The sequence below is a fragment of the Monomorium pharaonis genome, chromosome 8 (genome assembly GCF_013373865.1).
Source record: "Monomorium pharaonis isolate MP-MQ-018 chromosome 8, ASM1337386v2, whole genome shotgun sequence".
NCBI lineage: Eukaryota > Metazoa > Arthropoda > Insecta > Hymenoptera > Formicidae > Monomorium > Monomorium pharaonis.
The window spans coordinates 19,521,284-19,546,805 of NC_050474.1; the positions used below are offsets into that span (position 1 = coordinate 19,521,284).

The 25,522-nt window shown below is 41.3% G+C and overlaps 1 protein-coding gene across 2 annotated transcripts in view; it reads right to left on the bottom strand.

Annotated features, from left to right (window-relative positions):
- LOC105838792 (dipeptidase 1) overlaps positions 1-25,522 on the bottom strand; it is an 84,232-nt gene that overhangs the window by 14,083 nt on the left and 44,627 nt on the right. For both annotated transcript variants that reach the window (XM_028190319.2, XM_028190318.2), the window contains exons 7-9: positions 10,404-10,580; positions 9,851-9,935; positions 4,957-5,032 (exon numbers count right to left, since the gene is read on the bottom strand). In XM_028190319.2, coding sequence (XP_028046120.1) covers positions 4,957-5,032; positions 9,851-9,935; positions 10,404-10,580 — 338 coding nt within the window. The remainder of the gene's footprint in view (positions 1-4,956; positions 5,033-9,850; positions 9,936-10,403; positions 10,581-25,522) is intronic.

The window sequence follows — 25,522 nt, forward strand, 5'->3', positions numbered from 1 at the left end:
AATGCTTCTATGCATTTTTTACGTTTTATGTCAATTAAACTTGCATTCACATTCTATGGAAGTAACGACATTAAATGGATAATTAAATTTATCATTTTGCATTTTATTTGTATGAAGAGCAGTTTATTTTAATTAATTTTTAAAAAAGTTGCTTGATTACAATTTAAAAGGAACCTTTTCTCGAGTCTTCATGCTTACAAAAATCATTTTTTTCTTCAACACTTCTTTGAAATTCGTATACATGTAATGTTTTCTGTATAGATTTTCCTCTTGAAACTTTAGATTTGACATGCCATTTTTTTTTTGTTCTAACGATGCACGATGTAATAACTAAACTCTCTGCTCGTCCATAAGCGGCTACTTTCAGACACGATGCTGCAACCGGTCGCTGAAGGCGCCGATATGAATTTTAATCTCGCGTAAAAGCTTATTGGTCGGCAGGACTATCTACAGTTTCACATCCTGCCAGTTTTAACCTCCTCGCTTTCCTGTGCTTCCTACGTGTCCCGCCATCTATTTCCACGCGTGACCCACTCTCCCTCTTTCTACCTTTAGAAATAATTAAACACATCCTCTGACGCTTTTTCCAACCCATCTCGTACGAATATTCCTGTCACTTCTGGTTTTCAAGTGAGAGCTACTGGTTTGTACAGTCGATGAGAGAGATAAAGAGAGAGAGAGAGAGAGAGAGAGAGAGAGACACAGACACCTTCTACGATTAGCCGGCAGAAATTTTAATGATTTATTCGGATAAAAATCATAGCTTTTTTCTTCTCTCTTGGTTGCGAATATTTTTTCTAAATATTAAATGAAAGACACATAATCGCATTTTGATTGAAATGTCTAGAATTTTCTGCAATATGAATCTTTTGCAATATGAATTTATTTGTTTTTGCCTTCGGAAGTATGATAATATACATTTTATACATTTTATACGTGAAGAATGTTTTTTATAGCTATCGTTATGCTTGGTCGATTTGAAAATTAAGGCAATTGATGAAATTTATGAATTCACAAAAAATTGACATTTGTTTATAAAACTCGCTTATCAAAATTGTCGCAGATTCGATTTTCAGGCATGAGTTTGTTGACCGGTACTATATACTATTTCGTTATTTGCTTCAACGGAGTTATTTGTAGCAATGTGTTGCAATGTGGACTGTAAAACTCACGGACTGAAACGGCTGACGAAGTGGAAATGCAACGGACGTAGCAATAAACGCATTGATCGTCGAAGAATAAATAGCGCCGTGCTTTCGGCTTTCATTCGGTATTTCGGACCAATTTCCTACACTGAGGCAATGAGCTACTAGCCGATGCTACCCCCGCGAATTGAGGGTCTCCCTACGGAACGGTTCTCCCCCGATTAGCTCGTTGAAATTTTAACCACGCGCTGTCAACCAGCGAGTTAATTTAACGTGCAATTAAGAACGCGGCGTTTCCGTCGTGGATTCCAGCATGACTATTCCTAATGCAATTGCCAGTGCGGTCTCCGCATGAAATCCGAGGACCGCGTAATTTCCTTTCCGCGGGACAAATTGCTGATTAATTTGGTAAATAGCTGACGTGCAAATTTGTCATTGGCAATACGTGACTCCTCCTCGAATTGTGTCCTGTTGATCGCTGCGTCTCCGTTCTTGTTTAATTTATATAATTAAACGTTTCTAAAGATACATGTGTTTTTTTTCCAAGTCTATCCGGATACAATATTTCAAAGATTTTTAGAATTTATCCAGTTTTATATAAAAAAGGTTTTATTTAAAAAAATGCAAATGTTTTATATCATTGCGGCAGCATATAAAGACACACTTATAATTAAAAATTGTGGAAATTTATGCAAATTCTGTTACGATATATCGGTAAATGGATTTACCAGGAAAATGTTTCACAGCGATTTATTCATCGGTTTTTACTGATATTGGCGATTAATACGTTAAAATTTCAACCACGAATGTTAGCTGAAACGCTTCATCATACGATTCCGTTGTACGTGATCCCTCTGACACGGAAATAACATAATTTTATCTCCGAAATTAAATATACTTGTGAAAGAATGGTTTTTGTCAGCAATGAAAGCACGTTATCAAATTTATTTGGAGCGAATTCGCTTCGAATTCGAATAAAAGTCCCCCGACAGATAAAATGCGTCTCGCCTTTCGAAAAAAAAATTGATCGATCGTTTACTTTTCACATGTTCGCGAAAGAAAATACTATCAATATTGTCAGTTTTCATTTATTGTTGCGAAAGACTTGAAACGAAAAAAGGAAGATAGTACGTTTGAATAACAGGCTAATGCTTTTCTTCTCCTTCTCGCGTCTCCGTGACATCCTTGCTGTTTTACAGCGCATTTTCTAACCAGGCGCAAACAGCTAGTTTGGTTAGAGAGCTGTTTCAGATTTTTTTCTAACCCGAGTGGCGTAACTTTAAACCTTGAATGTCCGTGGCAGATTAAAACCTCCTTTCTTTTGTAACACGAGAGGCTGGAAACTGGGCGCGGAGGAAACGAGCATTGTTTTCATTCCAGTACAACTCTTTTTCGAGCTCCGTTTATATATATAACATCACTAAAGTGCATCCTCGTCATTTGCGTCATTCCTCTCGAAACCGTTGCATTCAGAAATCTTAGACTTCGTGAAGGGGCTGCGAAATGTACAAGAATGGGCGGGAGAATAATTTTGCTTTTTATATACACGGATAATAGACTAAAGCAATGTAACGTCGTTGCATTGTGCCTGATACGTTATCAATTTTAATTGCGATTGAATGTGAAACCGCTTTAATAAAGTTGTGATCTATCTGACGCTCTTACCGCAAATAAAAATTGAATTAAAACGAAACAAAGTGGAATGTATGGATTGCTCCGCATTTAAAGTTGATAAGTTTTAAATAGTACAAAATCAATCGAAAATTAAAGAAAAATTGGAAATATTAAATTATTTACGTTGCATTTTTCCAGTATAAATAATACAATAAATACAATCTATACTAATGCAATAAATACAGTCCATACTAATTTCATTATTATTGATAAATATTCTTAAAACTTTGCCACTTCGTACATTTTTCTCAGCACTCGTTTTCTGAATATGATGTATTTTACAATTGTAATTGTTTTATCTTGTTTTTTTAAAATTATTTTCGTACATGTATAAAAATTCATCAGCAATATTGGAAATTCGGGTATTTATATGTGAAAATTTTGTTGATTTAAAAATCGTGACGCTATCGGGATACTCCTGTTTTCATTTTGAAGCTGTGGTAATTAAATATTTTTACGGGAAAAAAAACTAAAAATAATTTATAAAGTAAAATAAAATTGCGTGCAATATGATTTCCAATACATCAATTATTAATGATCCATGTATTCATTTATTAATTTTCGTTCGCTCGTGTTTCGTGGTTTTTCCACCGAGCTTGACTAAATTTATTTACCCGTGAAAAATAAATGAAGGTTCGTGTTCGATAGTTACGTTAAAAACTAGAAAGCACCTCACTCTCATATTCATATGCTATTTTTATATAGGAAAATTATATTTTGAATTTATTATAACTGTTTAGCTCTTAAACTTGAATTTGTCGTTTCTCTCGAAGAAAACGAAAACATTATAGTTATCAGTTATTCGCAGTGGTGATGTATAATATCTGCCTACATGTTTATTTTCCCGATTCCTTGCATTTGTATTCGATATTGTCGCCGGGCGAAAATACAGAAAAACCATACGTTGCGACAGTTTGATCAGCGGCTGTGCCTTTTACGTCGTTTTTCTTCTTTATCGTTTGGTCTGCAAATCACGTGCTTCGATGCATCCACACTGTTTTTCAGTCCTTCACCGTACACCGGACACGATCACCTATGTTTTTCATGCCGGAAACTAAACAACTTTTTAGTTACCTCCCCTTCCCATCTTCAATTTACTTGTTTGCTAAAGTTGTTTTTCTTTATCTATGTACCTCTTCTTTCTGTTTCTTTCTCTTTCGTGTGCTCTATCAATTTTTTCACCAAGCTTAATGTTAGGGGCTGCGATTTAGCAGCGCGCGTGCGCGTGCGCCACAAAGGGTCGGTATTTTTAACAAAAGGGGTTGATATACGTGTGTTTACTCGATTCCCAGGTCCACTTAGCAGATTCTGTATATCGAGTTATATCGCGGCAAAGAAGAACTCCGGCGCATCGTTTCCGCGCCGTACAAACTGCGTGAAAAGAGCGTAACAAAGGCTGGGAATAATGGAACGAAATAATATGAGGCCGTTCTTTAACAAACAGCTGCGTACCATCCGATATTTCGCAAGAACGATTTTATGTATGGGGGCTCTTTAAAAATGCACCGGCGCGATGGATTCTCTCGCGGGGAATTGATGGGCTTCAAACGATATTCATGAAATCGCCTCGACTAAACGTTTCCCTCGTATATTATTTTTTCTGCCGATTCAATCCTACTCTCGGGTCCTGAGCGAGATGTATCGAACCGAACGTTTTGATGGTCATCCGAAATCGGGCCGGTAATCTCCCCTCATAAATTTTGGGAAGGGGCTTCAACTGTCTCTCCGAGTGCCGCAAGTTGATCGGTGGCTCTGGTACGTATTGATCTACCATCCCTCCCTCCCCCCCTCCCCGTCCTACATACAATGGTAACCGAAAACTTCTCTACACTTGCATGTACCTAGTTCGCAATCAGTTCGGCGGAAACTGGGTACATCGCGCTTACGAATTTGCATTGTTTTCATTTGGTAGTGAAAAGTCGTACCGCCGTTGATGCAAACGAGGCTTCGTCGTCGCTTGAAATTAAAGTAGTTTCAATTGTCATCAAAACGGATGAAATCGGTTAAACGACCCACTCCACTGTACGAGCTAATCATAACGCCGGGCGGGAATATTTCCTTCTGCGTATATCTCTGTCGCGTTTGGACGCACAATTACATTTGCACCGTGTGTTTCGAGTGTAACCGTCGCACTTACAAATTGATCCCGTCGTATCCAGCCCCGATGCCGACGTGATCCACCCCGGCTATCGTCCGCACGTGATTGATGTGCGCTGTAACATATCACGAAAATTGCATGTATTAACGTAATCGTAGTAATGCCCGCTGCGCTTAGCCGTATACCGCGATATACGGAGCGCGCAGCTCATTTGCCACGTAACGAGGAGAATTACATTTACCGCCCTAACCGCGGAACTCCATGTGCCACCCGCGCGAGCCCCCACGGCCGGGCGAATGCGGCGCGGAAGATTTTTCAACGAACGCAACTAATAACCGTTTGCCGTTGAGTTACTACCCCCGAGAGCCGCAAAGAAAATTACCTGCGCTTATATTATGCATTTTCTCCGTGGCCATTGTTGCGTATCTATTTCTTCTTTTACCCGTTTGACGTATAACCGTCGCGCGTCCGTTGCAGCCGCGCTTGCATCCCGGATGCCTAGTTAGTCGCAATTGCTAACACAATGCCGCACGATGTGCATAATTAATTTCTGCTTTTAATAGAAGAGAATATTGCGCTCGCGAAATTGAATAACTTAGACGTAATCCGTAGAATGCTGCGCGGACTCGTCTTTCTGTTTATACAAAGTCGAGAGAGAAAGAGGGGGAAGGTAAATCAGTTTGCAATTAGCGCAGACAAATCGCGAAAAATCAAGAGAGAGGAAGGTTCACATAGCGTGTCGATAATCTTTAGTCGAGAGGACGATCGGAATTTACGTTCTGCTTGCTATTGGCAATTTTATTTGTAAATGCAATTCTCCCATGACTAGGTAAATTTTTAAGCCTTTGTCTCCCATCCCCTCGCTGAAGATGGATAAAATTGAATAATAATTGGAACAGGTACAATGAGATCATAAACGTGTGCATAAACAATGAAAATTTGCATATCCGTTAGACGGATGTTGTTGTTAACTCGGAAATGGTTGCGCGCACGCGCCGGGATATAATTCACACCTCGGTAACGTAATACATATATCACGGATGTAATTTACACTCTATAGCAACGGAAAATCCAAAAGACAATTTCATACACTCATCAGAGTTACGAGTTATGTTTCACTCTCTTCAACTGATTCAATAAACTGAATCGCTCGTTGCACCATGAAAGTTATTACGTGAAACGATATTTGTGTTTCCTATATTTTAATATTTTAAGTAATGGGGATTTTAAGTGATGTAAGAGGATTATTTTATATTAAACGAATTAATTAAAAATTACTTCAACATTTACTTTATCCCCTCGATTTAAACAACCCAACCGACGCAATTAATTTATGTGAACCTTCGTAAACAACATCGTCGATCATTTTTATGTTACAACGTACGCTCCATTTTTTTTTCTCTTTCTCTCTCTCTCTCTCTCTCCACTCTGTTTAAGTTTGCAAAATGTAATACGTGTCGGCAAATCATCGGTTACCGATCACCCGATCGGTTAGCAACCTTCTTCCACGCGACCGAAACGACGTGTATTGATTGGCCAAAAATCAACAAGAAAAGTACTTGTCTAATGAATGTTAATGCATTTACGGCGCTTAGTGCGGATAATGGATAACGGCGTGTCAGTGGTGACATGCATAATCGATCGGATAAATGACATAATTCATAGCCGATCAGGCTCTGTAGCACAACGTTACGCCTCATTGCACCGCAATTTTGTTCCGGGGCTTCGCGGAGTTGCCGCGCGATGCGGAACATATCAGAAACGTCACAAATTTCGATTTTCGCGTTCGCGCCGCGTTGCCCCCGCGCGTTATCTCCATTATATCGTAAATTATGTGTCGGCCGGTCCTCGCCTGGTGCGGTCTTTCAAAATTGATCAACGATTCAACGTGGGGCCACGTCGTTACCAAGCGCGGCTAGAAAATCACGGTTACGGTGAATAAGGAGATGAGCGGACGGCCTCGCTGATCGGAAATTCTGATTTTAACGAGATTTCACGTGCGTATAGGTAGTTTCAGAAAAATCCCTCCGCCCGTGTTTATCGAAAATTGGAAAATTATTCGTACGACGGTATTGATTGCGAACACGCGGGGGGGGGGGGGGGGGGGAGGGGGAGGGAGACGAGAGAAGAACGGAGGAGCTATTTGTGCGCAGCTATCTTTGCAAAGTGCTCCCGTTAAAGGAACGCGAGTGACTTTGTCGCATGACTGCTGCATGTTGCCATAAACGAAGGAGGTGGCATTTGCATTGCATCCCGTGCGCCGTGACGTGGTGGGCTGCGCCATTAGCAGGCTGCTGCGAGATCTTTCGATTTGCATGTACGCCGACGTAAACAGCGCGGTTGACGTCTGTTTGGGCGGAATAACGTGCGAATGTCTCTCCCGGGACCGTAGTGTATTTTAGTGCACCGTGTGCGAAACACGCGCAGAATATACAAAGTTCTCTGCAAAATGGGGAAATGAAGAAACAGTGTATGCCGTAAATGCGGAGTGCGTTCGCTGAAACGGGACGGCAGCGGGGTGCGTGCGTGCGCGCGCGACGAAACCGGCCGCACGTTCCCAGCGAGCGAAGGAAATCGATCGTGTGCTGTAATTTAAAATCTGTGATTGGCTCGCCAAGCGGATCAAAAGTTCGAACATGACGTACAAACTGCGCGCGGCCCGTTGAACGTAATTTAGAGGCGCGATATGTGTGCGAACGCAAAGAGTTTTAAACGACACACGTCGTTACCGACGATCGAAAATAACTTCCGCAACATTCGTCGCACGCCGGAGACGGATATAGCGCTTTTTCGGTCGCGGTTCGTCCGTTGCGAGCGTGGAGAGCGAGCTCGAAGCGGGCTCAAATCGAGAAAATTGAATTCGCACGGTAAACAAAGAACGAGTTACTCGACAAATGTAATATCGGGAAATTGCGAGCTACGCGACAGCGCGACTGTTATCATTAACCCGGGGTGGAATTGTTGCGTGCGCGCAACGCGGTTTTGGAAAAGATAACCGGAATGGGGCGAAGGAAAAGAGCGAACGTGGCGAGAAAGCTCGAATCAATCGTCAGCGGTTCGAACCGGCGCCAATGGCCACGGGGAGACAGAAATGCGTTGCAATCCCGAAAATTATCATTACACATCCGCTGTATTTAACACACTTCCCGTTCCACATAAATAATTTTCTTTCCCCGTTCTCTCTCTCTCTCTCCCTCGGTGGATATATAATTCTCTCCGCGGCTCGGTGACCGTCGATGTAAAGCAATTAGAGATGCTGCCTGCGGAAGGAAGCGATTATTCAGGCACCCGGCTGCGCCCGTTTTACGTTGTGTCCGATGCGCGGCCATTCGGAACCAGCAATTAACATTCGTCCCTTTTTCTTTCGTCGCGCGGTGATGATGATTGCGACGCGTTGCGTCCGAGATGCCCGGCGAATTGCATTCTACGCACTGCGGGACAATATTATACTTATACGCCGCGTCCGGTGTATTTTTGTAGAAAGTACGCGGATAATGGGGACATGGAGATTATCGCGATCCTAGGGAAACTACAAATTTTCTGGGGTTCCGAGTCGAGGCCGGTTTTGCTCGCGAGATCCCGGAGATTAGCGGGGCGAAAAATGGACGAAATTAAAGAATTTATTATCTCGCGTTTATTATCTGCACTCGAGATTATGAATTACGGATAATTTTCACGCGCAACTCCTCCATCGCGAGGGTCTACGGGGAAGAATGTCCGAGCGACGATTCGTAGATCGGAATTCACATTTTGCATCAACAAAAAAAAAATTGATACGCCGCTTGGCAATACCGCAAGCGGAATTGACTGCTGCCACGTCACGGACGTTTTGCTCTTTTTGTCACGTTTGCCTGCAGAACACTCGATTTTCGCAGGATGCACTTGGAACCCCGCGGTTTAGTCGCGGAAAGTGTGAACTTTAGATTACGGTTTCGCCCTACACACGATGGCTTCGGTTTCGACGATCGATCACGCTCGTTGCGCCGAGAGGTATACACAGTTAACTTTGTAAAACGCAGCATGCCATACGTATATACTATACTGATACCACAAAGAAAAGCTATATCGCCACCATGTAATTTATTTTTTCCAGACTCTGTAAAATTAATAATTTAAATCGGTTCACACTTTGCAAACGAGAAATATTATATTTAATTTCGCATAGAATTTCTCGAAGCTCTACGTGCCAGATTAAAATCTCCCATTCCCATGGTATTTCGTGTATAATTGTATCACGTGCACACACAGCCGTTTATATCATCGGCGCGATCTGAAATGTTAATGTCTTCGGAACTTTGAGCTGCTCCGTAATAATGCAAATATGATGGCAACCCGTGGGAATTGACACCTAACGCGAAAACTCATTTGCTCGCTTCAGCAGGGAGATGTTCCCTTTGCGGCGTTAACCGTGACGTTGAAAGCTGCAGTTCAATCGCGATATAGGGACAGTCGAAAAAAAACGGGTTAATTAAATGCGGATTTTGTGTCACTCGCCCAGTTGATTATTTTCGAGCGGAGAAGATGACGACCGTCGTGCTTTAAGTTACAAAAAGTAAAAGCAATACTGTTATATCGGCGAAAAAAAGCATTGACAAAGAGCCATTTCAATCAATGTCACATTTGTTCCTGTTTCGGAAAGAATATGGAAACAAATGTGAGAAATAGCCAATTTTATTTGATTTCAAATTGTATTGTTTAAAGAATCGAGATAATGTCACATTTTGATGAATAAATATCGAGCTTTAAGCACGTTTTATTTTTAGAAATGGCTATATTAAATAAATAAAACTTTATGATAATTTTATTTAATATAAAGAACAAACGAACGGATGGCCTAATATTTATTCTTTTTACTGATACGAATTTCGTCGGCTTGATCGCAGAGCTGTTAATAATCAAAACGAAACGGTAACTTATCACAATGATTGCTCACCTGCCACATCCGCGAGCGTTGATTTTTCGCCACAGCTGATAAAATGGGGATAGAAGGATACCATAACTATACCACCGGTCTGCGCCTGCAAACAAAATATCCGTATTCCTCTTTAACATGCCGAATTAGAATAAAATATAACAGAATTATTTATCTATTTGAATTAACGTATATATTTAACAAAAATCATCGCTACGCTGAGAAAAAAAATTTTGTTAAATTAACTAAATTTTTCAACTAGATTAAATTTCTTCAGTTCAAGTAATTATTATAATTAATTTAAATACATAAAATACTTGAACTTCAATTTAAGTATTTATATATTTGTCTGAAATACACAAATAATTGAATTAAAGAAATTTAATCAAGTTGAAAAATTTGGTTAAATCAACAACTTTTTTTCCCCAGTGTATATATTACGTTAATTTATAAAATTTAGTTTATGTAATTACAACACGTGTGCGAGCAATTCGGAGCTGAAAGTCATCGCGTATAAATCGCTTTGAATTAATTCGCGTTACTCGTTACTTTTCGCCGATCCCGAAGAGCTTACCAAAAGTCGCAGGGCGTGGTCAGGCACATTTCGCGAGGAATTGCAAAGAGCGTGAGCGCTGCTGTGACTGAAAATCACCGGCGCCCTCGACGTTGTCATGGCGGCCAGCATCGTGGGCACCGAGACATGAGAGAGGTCCACCATCATCCCAAGTCGATTCATCTCGAGCACGACACTCTGGAAAGTTTCGCGACGTGCGACGTTAAATAGTTTCGACACTACTCGCGAGCGGATGCTCGTTCTCGCGATAATGGCATCGGGGGCACTGCGAATTGAAATACTTGGAAGAATTTCGCGTTAACGTTGAAAGACATATCTTCTCGCTGCATCTCTCGAATATTCTCGCAATGAACCGATCCGTTGATCCGGATTACATGTGCACAGAGATTTCACGGGAGTTTAATATACACGCAGCGTCGCACAATTCTTTTTATAAGTTTCTCTTTTCGCGGCAAATTTATGATTATGGCCCTGATAAATTTTTCGGCCGGGCCGTTCGGAAGAGGGACTACCTCTTGTTCATTGTTATTGCTTTCGTAAGATTAAAGTGGAGCGAGAGTTTGTTACGTATCTGTCTGGGTTGCTTCTCGAATTAAATTTCGTGTTAGTAGCAGAGGAACAGGAGGAACTGGTTTATAGTACGTGCACGTTAGGTCAGTGACACTTATTGCACAAGTCGGATTGAGCTTCAGAAACGAATTCTTTCTGGGGCTGCGACCTTCTCGAGAAGAATGCCAATGCGAGAGGCAGTGGCCCTGCAGAATAAATCGAAAGGTCGGATTCCCTGGTGCTGTATTCGACAATCAATATGCTTAAGAGACAATTGTATCTAGGATTTATGCAGACATTTTTCGCAACTCGCGAGAGCATATTGCAGAATACGTCGCGAGATTTTAAAGCTGACATAACAGCTTCGGTGAAATACAATTTTTACTGGGTCTTTATATTGGAAAAATTGCGGTCTAGTATTCTTTAGGACGATTTTACATTAAAATTATGCAACGTATGATTATAATAAAATTACTATGAATAAAATATTAATGTCAGATAAGAGATAATATTTGAAAATAATAATCTTTAAGTGCGTTTTACCAACAACAATACACGGCCTCATGAAACTAACGACAAAAATTGGAACCCCCTGAATTCTTTGGCACGGAAGAGTCATCCTTGTTAGGAGCCAAGTTGTCGCACGAATTCCGATTTCTTTCCTGCGCGGTGAACGTTATCTCCGTTAAACGAGAATGCTTTGTTAAACTGGCAACGTGATAAACTGAACGTCTTAGGATTCCTTCTCGGCTTTCTTATTCCCCACGGCTTTGCCATAGTTGTGCCTCAGCTTCTCTTTTTTCTCCCCCTCTCTTTCTCTCTCTCTCCCTCTCTCGCAAGTCGTGACGGATTCTTAGCGTGACTCCCGTCTCGTTTTCATTGTGGATGCTTCAGGCACGAGAGAAGCTGCACGAGGATTCTCGAGGTGTCGACGAATAAATAGAGAAAACTTTCACGTGTGTGTAAATCTTGTAACAGATTGAGTGACGCGTTAAATTAGAGGAAAAACGCCGAGAAAACACGTAGATGTGAAAAATTTAGTAATAAAATTATTGCGTTATGAATGCTTTTCCTTTTTTCTTTTTTTTTTCAATATCTCTCGAGATTTTCTCGTAACAAGATTATTTTTCGAGAAAATTTGAATGCATCTATGTTTTCAACGAGACTAAATTTTCAACAGTCGGTGGAAGCTTGAGAAAAATCTTGTTGCATAAAATCGCAGAAAGAGGAGAGTGCAATTGGGATTGGCTACGTGCGAGTGACACGCGATAGGACGGTTCTGTTGGTCTTGTTGGCGAGCAGCCTTGATGAAAAGGGGAGAAGGAGATCAGAGAGATGCGTAAGCCTGGCTCAAGCGATTCTTTTCCATTATTCAAGCAATTTATTTCCTGAAGGGCGTATTCCGCGTATTCACGACCCATTCCTACTTTTCGCTGTGGTTATCTTTCCTTTGCCTAGAAACGGTAAATTTTAATAAAAATATCGTGAATTAAGGAAACAGGAAACAATCGCAATTGATTATTTGCAGTTGATTATTTTTTTCTATTTGTATTTTTTTAGCTGCTTGATTTTATCACATTGTTTTTATAAGAAAATAGTCTATTATTCTCGCGAGCAAATATATTTACAAGGCATTTAAACGTTGGAAAATGGAATCATATGCAGTGTTATTATAGGCAAAATATATTCGCGCATAAATGTTTGATTGATGAAGATTAGTAAGGGGTCTCTTTTTGAATACATTATTGCCCTAATCTATGAACTCAATACCCCAGGCACATTCACAGTGAATTTATTTCTTTTTCGGAGAATGACGATATATATTTTTGGGGGGTTATTGGAAAAATTTACCCTCGAGGATCTCTGGGGTGTGTTAAGGTGGCGCAATGGTGGTGGCTGGTACGACCTATCGGCCGACAGGATGACGAATAAGCTTCATTCTCCCATGAGTCCTTTTGAAAGGTATCCACTCGTATCATAGATACGTTCTTCCATTCATTGCTCCCTCAGGTATTTTTCGGAGCGAAAACCGAGGAAGGGGTTTATTCATTCTCTTTTAACCCGTGTGTGCGTCTAATTTTGCCTAGCCTCGACTTTTGACTCCGAGACGAAGTTAATTTACCGTGCGATCGTACAGTTTCAGGCCATTCACCTTTGAAGACAAATCAAAATCAATTTCCTCTATTTACAACGTTATTTAATAGAAATGGAGAGAATATTTTAGATGAAATATCATCGATTGCTATCATTCCAGTTTTATTGGAATTTTTTAATGAATTGGGCATTACAAACGTCAAGCGTATAGAAGCGACTTTTTTTTTCGGTCTTTTAATAATATAGGATAGAGAGAGAAAGAGATATTTTATATATATATTAAAATAAATATTTCCTCATAACGAAAATTTTTATGAACAAATAATATATTTTTACAGAATTAAAAAAAATTAAATAAAATTAAATTTACAGTTTTAATACTCTTTTAGTGGAACATTTTTTAAATTCCTTATCTCTCTCAATAAGAAGTTTTTGCAGAATATTTATTAGAATTATTATTATTTCTTACTACGCATACTATTAGAATGAATGTACCAATAGCATAAAATTTTATTTCCCTCATATAAAATATAAGATTTTTATAATAAAAATGTTTCAAATAAATCTCTTATTGAAACCTTTGAGATAAATGTTTCAATTAAATTTTTTAAAATATAAATTGTACAAAAAATAATTTAATATTTTAATAGAGATAGTTAAGTTAATATTTTTAAAGAATTAATTAAAGTTTGTAATGACTTATAAAATTAATTTTGTTACGTTAAAATTTGTATAAACGAAAAATTATCTCAGTTAAAAGTTGCGTTAAAATTAACTCAAGTTAAATTAAAATTAATTTGTTAATTTATTTTGAAAAGTATTATTAAAATTACATTAGAGTTGTAATATCGCAATTTTAAAATTAGATCGTTCTAGATAAAAAATATTTACAATAGGAATTATCAAATAAATTTAATATTTTATTTAAGTTTATCAAATCAAATAACAAAAAATATTATTTTCTATACATGAGGAATGTACTTTTTTATTTTATATCTTTTTGCGTAAGTAAATTTTTGACTGAGGAAAAAATAATGAATTAAAGTTTATGTATTTAAAAAATAACAAGTTGAAGTTAAAAATTAAAAACTCACTTGAAATTAACTAAATTAAATTAAAAGTTAAAATTAATAATTAACTTTTTAACTAATCAGTATTTAATTTTATATATTTAGTATTTTTATTCATATAAATAGGTATCGAAAAGTTCCAAGGCAGTTTGTTTTTAATTATACAATTATTCGATTTGTATTATTTAATAATTTTTTTAATAATGAAAACGTACAAGCAATAAATTTTTATCAAAATTCTGAAAAATAACTCATTTATATCAAATGTCATAAAGATTTCGTTTATCGATATCATTGAAAAATAGTTTCATTTTTTATCGTTATCATTTTTGCGGGGATTACTTCAGTTAACCTACATTCTCCGCGAATACGTGACGGCATTCAAAATTGAACTGTCCGAAATTACGCTGGTTTCAATCCCTGCAATCCTAAGCGTCGCTTCCCGGAAACGCATTTTCCGCTCGATCAAAGTGGACTGGCTAAATCCTAGACAAGATTCGGTCTCCCAGGTCCTTTCGTGGAGCCAAAGTGTCGGTCGAGTAACGTTTTGCTGGTTGCATAGGAAATTGCACGATTCGGAATGCCGAAAGTTTTACCGATGAATGGTCCAGCGAATCGGAGGCAAGAGAAAGTAGAGCAGAAAACACGCGGGGCCTTCTCTGTTTACCCGCACAGATATATGGCGGCGAGAACGCGATTCTCGCTTTGATTGATTCAAGTTGGCGACGACGGCGACGGGACGGCTGGTCATCCCGTGTTCTTTCTCAGGGAGTAGGGGAGGGGGTGAAACTTACCCTCTGCGACATCCGCGCTTTGCCGTCCCCCACGGCCGCCGTTATCGTTCAACTTCAGTTTGCGAAACTGTCGGCGTCCTGGCGATTATTTAGACGCGAACTACTGGAACACGCAGCTGGCCTCAAAAGGGCGGCCGGTCAACCCATAACGCTTTCGGAAACTTATCGGCCAGCTATACCGCCATACTGCTACTTCGCGAGCATCCGTGTCGGCTCTTCCGGCGTCCAGTTGCGACAAATTAATTCAGAAACTGTTGCGAGAACTGTCGCAGCTTTTCTTCGGATTCAATTCGCGGAAATTTGACCCGCGACGTTCCGCATAAGTCGCAAAAGTTTCGTGTCGCTCAGGGTAACATCGAGATTTCAGTGTCGTCTTATCATATAATTGTGAAAGTACGGATGAAAGTAAACACCGATACTTTTATTACGGAACACTTCTCAAGTTTCTGCCGTAAGTCATTTTATTCTCAATTTGAAGTAAACTAACGTTATTCCTAAGAATGTACCTCAATATAGTATTGCGATCGTATTGGGTGAATCAACGTTTACGTTACTGCTATGTTGAAACGGATTAAGTCTTATCTGTATCCTGTGCGCGAGGGAAAATCGATTTTGGTAGCAGCTCACTAAAGTTTGTCGATGGTTAAGAACTGAACGCGAGCGCGCGCGGTCGGGAATAAGGGACAAGGGGGCAAAAAGCGAGGAAGTTAATAAAGGGCCTGGCGTTCGAAAGTTGAGCGCGCGGCGCCTACGAGATAATCCGCGGATCCCGGGAATTAAGATCGAAGAGCGGACCGAGAGGAAACGATAATGCAGTTTTAAAGAGCGCCCCGATGTAAGAGTCCCCGCGAGCGCGCTGTAGCGCGCGAACTTTATGAAATTAAGGGAATGGAGCCTGCAATATTGATAACGTCGCGAAGTCGACCGTGGTAAGTAGTTAATGCCCCTTCCGGGCGCGAGACAAGTGCACCCTCGACGGGGGCGATTAATGCCCCTACGTCGAAGCCTCTGAGAAATGATCCCCGCGAAAGAAATATCGACTATTCCTCACACGTATAACCCATTTCTCTCGGCTCTCTTATTCTTTTTTCGCGAAATATTAACCTATTGTCCTCGGAAGTCTGGGATAGTGCGGCATAATAAATCACCCATCTGCAGTTCGCTCGCTTCCTCCTCTTTCTCCCTTTCCTTCCCTTTTCCTTTTGCCTTCTCCTTTTTTTTTGCTGAACTTTTTATCCTGTTTATTACAATCCCATTCGATTCCATCGGGACTTCGCAAAGTGATTAGTCATCGAAGAAGTAAAGTTGTCTCAACAACAACGTACATCGAAGTGGAATCTCATGTAATATCCGTTCAACGAAGCGCGTAATGTAAGGAGACGTTATTACATATATATATATATATACAGCGTTATTGCTTAAAAAAAGTATTCAGGGTGTCGAGGCGTGAGTGACACGTAAAAAAAAGGAGAAGAGTCGCGCGTTCTACTTTCGACGCGCAGCCCTGTGATCCCTCCCGGCTGCTCCTTTCTCCGTGATTTTAGCCCGGCGCTTTCGGTAGGTAGGTAAGGGCTTTGCCGAAGCAATTAACCGGGAGCATCGGGGTGTGACTGAGTGTGCTTTTAGCGCGGGAACAGCGGCGGCGATCCGTAGATATCGGCCACTTTTGGCGCGCGCATGCACCACGCCGTGCAGACGCGAATCGGATTCGACGGATCGACGGACCCTCGCGCGAAACGTGGCCGCGTGTAAGTGCACGTCAGGATCCACACACGTCGCGTCGATACAAAGGGTCACGTAGAAGGTTGGAAAACGTAGCTTCGGGATATATTGTAACAGGGAAAGCGGAGTACCTCCCGCGATACATATATATATATATATATACATACATATATAGCCACCGTGCGATGCTATCTGCCGCTCGCGTACGTGGCGTATCATGGAGAAGCGCTCGTCCTCTATTTTCTTTCGATATCGCTGTTGTGGATGGCCGATTAAATCGCTTCACTTTTGATACGATACAGGCAGCCCGAAAACGAAAAAGCATCGGTGGAATGTTGATCACTCTCTCACCCTCGCTCTCTCTCTCTCTCTCTCTTTTTCTCTCTCTCTCTTTGTTTGAGACGTTACGAGAAAGTCGCGATATTAAATTTATCCGATTGTATCAAAAAGAATAGCGATAGGCGTGTAAAAAAATCAACGAGATGGAGAGACGACGAGTTAACGCGAAATATTCAAAAGGAGTTAAAGCGGATTACTTAATTTTACTCTCAATCCGACTGTATGTACTTCGCAGTTTACAGTAACGAACGCTCGAGTTCCCTCACTGACTCTCCTTTCCGTGATTTTGCAACAAGAATTTATTTTCTTTGCGACTACCCTATTCCGCGGCCATCGGAGAAATAGAAAAATTTTCCGAAAAACTAGGACGTATTTTAAACCGTTTTTGCGATGAATCCATTTACAAACAAAGTACGACAAGTACGACTGTGCGCAATCGTATGCAACGGGGTCGGGAAGGGCTTTACGGCGAGCTCGTTTTGATTTGATCAGAGTCCTCGTCGGATTTTTCATGCTTGACCAGTTAACTTTGCATACTATGAACGCAAAGTGAAATTCGACATGTCAGCAGTATTCGTTTCTCGTTTTGATTGAGCGTTCTTGCATAATTTTCAATTTTTGAATCTTCCTCATCAGAAAGTGCAAGTCGTGAAAATATCCTAACCAACACAGAGGCGTAAATTTCATTTCTAAGACATTTAAAATCTTCATTTTGAGATGCTTATTTGAAACGAGCGTTCTTTCCGTTTCTCGTGGCCGTAAACAATTATTCTTTCGAGAGGGAATCGCCATTGAAGGCGAAGGAACGTGTGAGGGAATCCGCACGGGAACTATTCGAAAGGATCGTAAAGATACGCGCGGGATCTTAATCGAATTCCAGAAAATAATTAAATAAATTCTTGCAAATGAAATATTGTCTCTACCGCTTCGCTGCACTTATTCAGGGAAATTCATTTTACGCGACGTTGAATCTGGCGCTTTCCCCGAGCGAGACAAGTGCTCTCTCCCCCGGAGAGATAATTCCGGATAATAATTACAGAGAAAAGGATTTTGCAGATTGCAACGTTCTATTAAACGTCCGAGGGTACGCGCGTGTGGGTACTCTCAATGCCGCCGTCTCTCCCCTTCTTCCTCTATGTGAAGGCCTTCCTTTTTCTTTTCTTTAGTGGTTCGACACTTGCTTATTTCGTATTTCCTTATACTATTGCAGCGCGGTAGCTGCGTTTTCTTTTTTGCAAAAAAAGTTTTCCCACTAGAACGATCACGGTCCTGGTCGAGGGGAATGGACTAGAAGAGAGAGGGATGAAACGGCCTAGGTATCGGATCTTGTTACTTTTCTCGTAAAAAGACGCTTTCCATACACATGGCTGCTTCATTGCTCACTAGACGAGCAAGGCTTCCGTATCTATAGCGCGATACGTCTCTTAATATATTTTACACGTATATACACGAAGAGGAAGAAACGACCGTGGCGGCTTATTTGCGTTGTGACGGCACGAAGATTTGAATTTCGAGTAGAAAAGGAGGAAGGACAATTATTACATAATAAAACGAGTTTTATTCTGAGACAATTAAGGCATTGCACAAAGGATAGATGCACGAAAGAGAGAGAGAGAGAGAGATGCACGATGGTAATTAGTAACAAGGGCGTGTTATGTAATAAGGGCGCCCGTTCATAACGCGAGAGTTAAGTAGCGATTTGAAAGAAATACTGGCAAAAAAGGAAGTTCAACGTGCACATCAAAGAGATCGGCGGGACGCTTTTTAGAAAGGAAGGCTATGTTCTTTTACGGCATCGAAGTAAGAAGATTCGACGGTCTTCTTTTTTTTTTTCAACTCGAGTTCTGAAGTAACGCTGGGAATTTTCAGCCGGGCGCTCGAAAACCTGTTTATTGCCCAGGTGTAGGTGAGAAATGATGCGGATACCGAGTCCGAGGCATAAAAGAAAAGCGAGGGGATCATATATAAAGCCCCTGCCGCGCGAGATATCGCAACGCGGGTGGCAACGGGGCGGAATAGGAGTACATTCTTTCTGGATTGTTACACGCGGGCGGGAAAGATATACATGTCAAAACTCATTTGACGAACGTTACGCGTGTAAAACCGAACGGACGTATGTAAATCTATTCACCGTTGCACGGTTTTATATTTGTTTTAAACAAATATTAAAAAAAAAAGAAGGTTACCGATCAAACGTACGAGTGGAGAGTGTACATCGAGTCGGATTCGAGTGAATTGCGCACGTTAGTGGTGCGTGCAAAGAAGGACGATTAAAATTATTTATGACCGAAGAACGGTTTTTTTCCCCTTTCTCGCACATATTTTCATTCCCCGGGATATGAAGAAAGTTTCCTGTAAATATGCTGTGGCCGTTCATGCGCTTTATACTGTTGCGAAATGACTGTTGTTCGCGTCATAAAAAGTTACATTTGAATTATTCCGGTAGATTTCCAAATGGGAACTCCCCGGGAAACATTCTACTTCATCCATCCATCTTGATCGCGGGCTTTTTTACGGTCGAGCGGATCTCCTCCGTGCTTTCTGTAATCCGTGACTTGAAGCGGGAAACGCCCGATTCCTTTTCTCTACTGAGCGCGCGGAACGTCGGCTTATTTACTCGAAATCGTGTCGATACGATAGATAAGACAGACGCGACGTAAATGGGTCGTCCGGGAGACGGAGAAAGGAGGGGGGGAAGGGGGAGAAGCAGACAGGAGTAGACCGGGCAAAATCTGTCGTACTCTCGCAGATAATGCGCATCACTTCTCACAGGTTTTAGTAGCGTGTCGGCTGGTTCACGGTACGCGAAAGATTTATAATGTCCCGACTTTCGGTTCAACGGAGGCGCAGTTAGCCGGCGTGCAGCTATAGGTCGATCCCTTTTTCACCGTCAAGAAGCGGAAAGAGCGCCGCGGAGGAAGAAAACTGGGAAAAGAGGTCGACGAATTCTCAAGTACTTGAATATTCAAAGAGCCCTAAATATTCGGGAATATTTCGCGAATACCTGCCGGATACAATTTAATATATACCGTCGCGACACGAGGAGGAAGTGAATTTTTTTCCTCGTCGTTTCTTTGCAGCAACATACCGGAGTACCGAAAACCTGCCGTTGGAAATAACACAGACATCCCCAAAAGTAAATTATTATACGAGCAGAGACGTGAGAGAGGAACGGTTCGAAGACGGGGAGGACGACGTTCGGTCTGACGACAAGCGAAAACGTTTACGTGATTATGAGTAGCGACAAGACGGCGAGGGAAACATCATTTGCACCGTTGTACACGACGGCGGCAGTTTCATCGACAAATTCAGTAGATTAAATCGCGCCAGTTTGATTGTTCCGGACAGACACGTCGACTCGACACTGTCCCAGATGACGGAATATCGGGGAGAGCGGTTAAGCCAGCCAACCAACCGAATTGATTGCGTCGAATGTTGCTGAGTTGGAGAAGGGTCCTCGACTATCCTGGGCACCGGATCGTATATCGATGTTCGAGTTCGACCCTTGACAGAGAGATCGTCTGCATCCGCATTGCATGCAGAAGTTTTGAACGTTTACTTGACCAGATGTTTCGACACACTCGTAATCGATATAAGGTTTAGCCGTTGGTTATATCGATGCCCGGGGACGACGAGTGGTTCGTTCCGGGCTCGTTCGCGACGGGTCGAACTTGAAACCGCGCGAAGTTTCGAAGTATAAATAAACTGTCGCGATGATGTGTGCGCCACGACGATCCGCCGGAGCTCTAAGGATCGACTAATTAATCCGACGGGCGCGTCGCTCGATTATCGTTTGAATCTCGACGCAGGGAGCAATTTTGCTTCTCGGTTTGGAGCGACTGAAACGACTGTTTACTCTGAGGTGAAACACTACGGAAGCTTTTCGTCGACGTTCTTAGACTAAACGGAAAAATAAATTTCGTCATCGGTTCAGTTGCTGAAGATAATAATAAAATACTACAGGCATTTTTCTTATATGGCTCTTATCAAATATAATCGAGAACTCGCTATATCTGGCTGCTCGAGGTCCCAACGCTCGTTCCGCAAGTTCCTATTAAACTTCCTTCCTTTATTTGTCGTACAAGCGTCGGAACGACGGGGCGGGGCCATTGTATGCGGCGGAGCTGCAATTTCAAAAATAAGATAACCGCGATCGGCGGCGTCATTATCGGAACGCCGTCGGTTTACCGGCTCGATCGGAATCCTTTATTTTCCGCCGATCGTTTGCCCGGCCCCGCGAAATGCGCGGCGCGCACGATTATCATTGCACAAATCGTTCCCGAAGGTAGCTCAGCATCTCGCCGTTTCCCTCAGCACAATAGATACGTGCCGCGCAGCACGAACACCATGTTACACAAATTCACTTCTGATGCTGCAAGGGCGAACACCCGGCAGAAGTGGCTGTCTGATTTAAGCTGTGTTGTATGCGCGTGGATCACGTTGAGGGAGGAGAAACGCCTCCGAGGGCGCTCCGGAGGAGGAAATGGAAACACGCCGAGAGGGCTCTTTAGATCTTAATCGGGGGCGCGCCCCGCGTTAAAGCCGGCCTGATACCCGGGACGAAAGGGCAGAAACGGCAAACGAAAGGTGAGGAAGGTGGGAAGAAGGGGGGAGAATTACCGGTTAGCCGCGTGAAGAGACTCCGTAAAAGTGAAATACTACCGCGGACGCCCGGCAATCTCGGGGAGCTTGGTGACAATTTTTTATCTTTACGAGCACGGCGCAGCCGTTGTTCCTATTGCATAAGTGGAAACAAGAAGAATTATGCAGTTACGTAAATTATGGGCAGTGCCACGGAAATGGCTTCCGCCATGGTCTCGCTACTCTCGCCGGTGTCACCGCTCGTAAGAAGTGATGGTGTAAGAAAAAGATGAAGGACAGAGGGAGAGAAAGGGAGAAGACAAGGGAGGAGAACAAAATATAGAACTTGCGAGAAACGAGGAAACATGAATGAAATAAAGTACTACGAACCGCAAGCGCGGAATGATTTAGTGATACGAGAAATATTGATAATAAAAATATTACGCATTAAAAATTTGACTCCTTGCAACAAAGATCTATAAACTTCGTTCAAATTTGATGCTGCATTTTGCAATGCGTACTTTCGCTGACGCGAAAGTTACCTTCGTTTGACCGAGAAATTTTCGCTCTGATAAATTGCTGAAAATGAATTGTTTCGACGATATTTCTTTTGTTCTGAAAAAGAAACTATCTCCGGCGTTATATAATATTTAAAGTCTATTAAAAAGAAACTAAGCGCGTATAGAAAATAGAGCTAATACAATTACTTTTGAAGTTTGGAATTCACGAAGTATGAGAGCACACGATATTAAAATTTTGGCCTGTCGATAACAGGAATTTCAACTCTGGCTTTTCGCGCGCGTGCATGTTACGAATGAAAAACGGTGGAAAGTCCGTGGCCCATTGAATTGCGAACGCAACGAAACGCACGTGCGTGTCGTTAAATCTGTAAAATAAAATGTTTGCACCACCATACGCGTCCGTACAGAAAAATATTCATTCAAGGGCCGGTGCGACGACAAAAAAAATCAAGATCTAATCCGCACGAAGGGGATGCGAAGATTAAAATCTATTTTCTAGCGCGCTGTTCTCGTTTTCATTTTGGGGTTCCCATTCCGCAATTTGTTATTTTCCGTACCTCGCAGCAGATTCAGCAATAAGGATTCATGAAGCCTCCTCGCTGAAATTTCCCAGTGTATCAAAAACTGTTACCCCCGGGGGAAACGAGAAGGACCTAAGGACGATGGCGGAGGCTTGAAATAGGGAAGACTCGAGAGTGGCGTAAACGAGGGGATGAGGCAGGAGTGTTTCTGCGAACGTAAATAGCTAACGTGTCAGAAGCAGACCGAATCGCCCGAGTGGCACACGAACCTGTCCGGTCAATTGCAGTCGATAACTTGGAGAATCGAAGTCGCTAAGCAGAGAATCGTGTATTGCCGCGGGCAGGAACTTTCATCTCAAATCTCTCCGTTCCATTGACGTCTATATTGGACGTGAAACATGAGTTACGACGCTATATTGTTTGTTAAAATGTAATTTAGAGGTATTATTTCAAGTATTACGATTAAAGTATCTGGATCTTTTGAAGTATCATTACCACCTTGATCGCCGTCGATTAAAATGTTTAGTAAACGATAAGAATGTGTGAAAGTTTATATTTGCTTGTAAGTCGAGGCAAAGATTAATTGCAAACTTTGAATTGCAAATTTCGCGGAAATAAAGGAGACGTCGTGACGGCCGCTTGCATATTTTCTTCAAGAGTGCCGCGAATATAACTCAGCAAAAACTCGTCCGAACGGCGCTGCCCGCAGCCGTGATCTCCCTTTTTAGTCGCAAAATAAGTGGTCCAAAAAGTACGTAATTAAATGAAATTTTGTGAAAGTACGCGCAAAAACTTAATATAATTCTTTTTACTAAAAATGAATCTGCGATTTTATATTTTGCTACTAGCAATTTTCTTGTTTTGATTAAAAACATTATGGCGCAGCTCTTCCGTTGGTTTCTAAAATATCGCAGCGAATATCAATTGCATTTTGCATTATTATACAACCGCAGAGCGATCAATGTGTCGCGCTTCTTGTTTATTTGAAGAAAAAGGGTTGCCATTAAAACACATTCCACTGGCTAACGGAACACGGTAGTCGGTACTCCGTTTTACGTTATCGTCCTCGCCACTAAGACGAGTCATACTCGTCTTGTTTTAATGGCGAACGCGAAAACCGACAACGACGACGACGACGACGACGACAACGACGACGACGACGACGCCACGTGGCGACGACTGCGACGAGTCGCGTTAACTCGCCCTACGAATATGCGAGCGATGTAAATTCCGCACGTCGACGGAAGTGCTCCGTTTCAGTTGCAGTTGTATGTCCTGTTTCCTCCGGTCCCACCGCGCCGTGAGAGCACGCTGCGGCTTTCGACGAATGTCTGGCAAGCACGTCGTTGGTATTTTCCCGAAATGGCGGGACGAAAGTGGCTTCGGCCGTTAGTAGCGGCGGGCTTTTTAGGAACAAAGGGGGATTCGTCACGGTTAACGTTTCCCCTTTCACTCGTATCAATAATTGTAAACTCGGGCCCGTAAGCCGCGGGGAAAAAAAGTTACACGTAATTCCACTTTAATCTCTCAATGTGGTTTTTAATTTACTTGAGTGCCCGGACGATGCCGCGGTAATTTTGTAGTATCTGTAAAAGATTTCAGGAAAACTATTAAATTTTTTATTACAATATTACGGTACCCGCAGAAGAAAAGGTATATTTCTTTATTTTTAAGGCGAAACTTATAAAAAAATAATAGATATTTCTTTTTGAATGATTTATTTGTATACCGAAACGATCGCGAAGGTTTTGCGCACAAAACCGATTCCCATAACGATACAATCGGGCTAATGCAATCGAACTTCTCCGGAAGTTTCCGGGTAAATCCAAGATTCCGTAAAATCGTACCGACTCGAAGATTTTCTATGAATTTTTAATCGTGCACGTCCGCGATGCCGCCTACCAGAATCCCGGATTTCCTATCTTACGTTCCGCACGTGGAATAAGATGCGGATCTACAGAATACCGTTAAAGTGCCATGAGAACGTGACGCGAAATGCTCATTGCAAAGGAGTCAACTGGGGGTGTATGTGCTACGTAATCGCAACATCTGTCATGGTTAGCAATCCCGTTTGTTTTCGTTTCCGACAATTTGGACCAAATGCAATCTACACTGCACAGCGCTTAGGAAATCTAGGCAAATGGAAAAATATCCGAGTACAAATTATGTCCGGCAGAAATCAGGATCGAATTGGGCATGCCGGACTTGATGTTTAATAGCTGTCCAAATTCGACACTGATAAGGGATGTAACGCAGATTAAATACTTAATTTTTTTTTTGTCAACAGTTTTGTGGTGGCTGGAAACCTATTTAATAAGTTTTTGTAAGTTTTGCCGGTACTTGAAAAAAAAAACCGAATAATTATATGGCATTGTACTAACAATAATTGAATCTTATAACATTTAATTTTAATATAAAATTCATGGACATTATGATTATTTTTCATTAAAATTTTAATATTAAAATATAAATATAATAATATGTAAGACATAAATCGAGAGTATGCTTGTCAAAGTTTGATTAAATCCGAGATGATTTGGATCTTTTCCAAGTTTCAGAAATAAACAAAAAGTTATATAATTTCTCACAAAATATAAAAAATGTATTTATATACTTATATTTCTTAGAGCATTAAATTTTTTTATTTCTTATAAAAATTATTTAACTTTTTTGTTTTTGTCCGGCATACGAAAAAAGTCCAGACAATTACTGGATTTGAGATGCTGAATTTAGAATATCTTTAGGTCTAATCCATCGCAAATTAAATCCGACATGTCGGACCAAATTTCTATCTCAGGAATACATCTTATTGCCACGCTCGCACGGCAATTTCATCTTCATCCCTATTTACCGTAGATTTAATAAACTCTAATGACGGTTTCAGCTGTTATGAGACGAAGATCAGCAGATCTTAAGTGAGATCTTGCT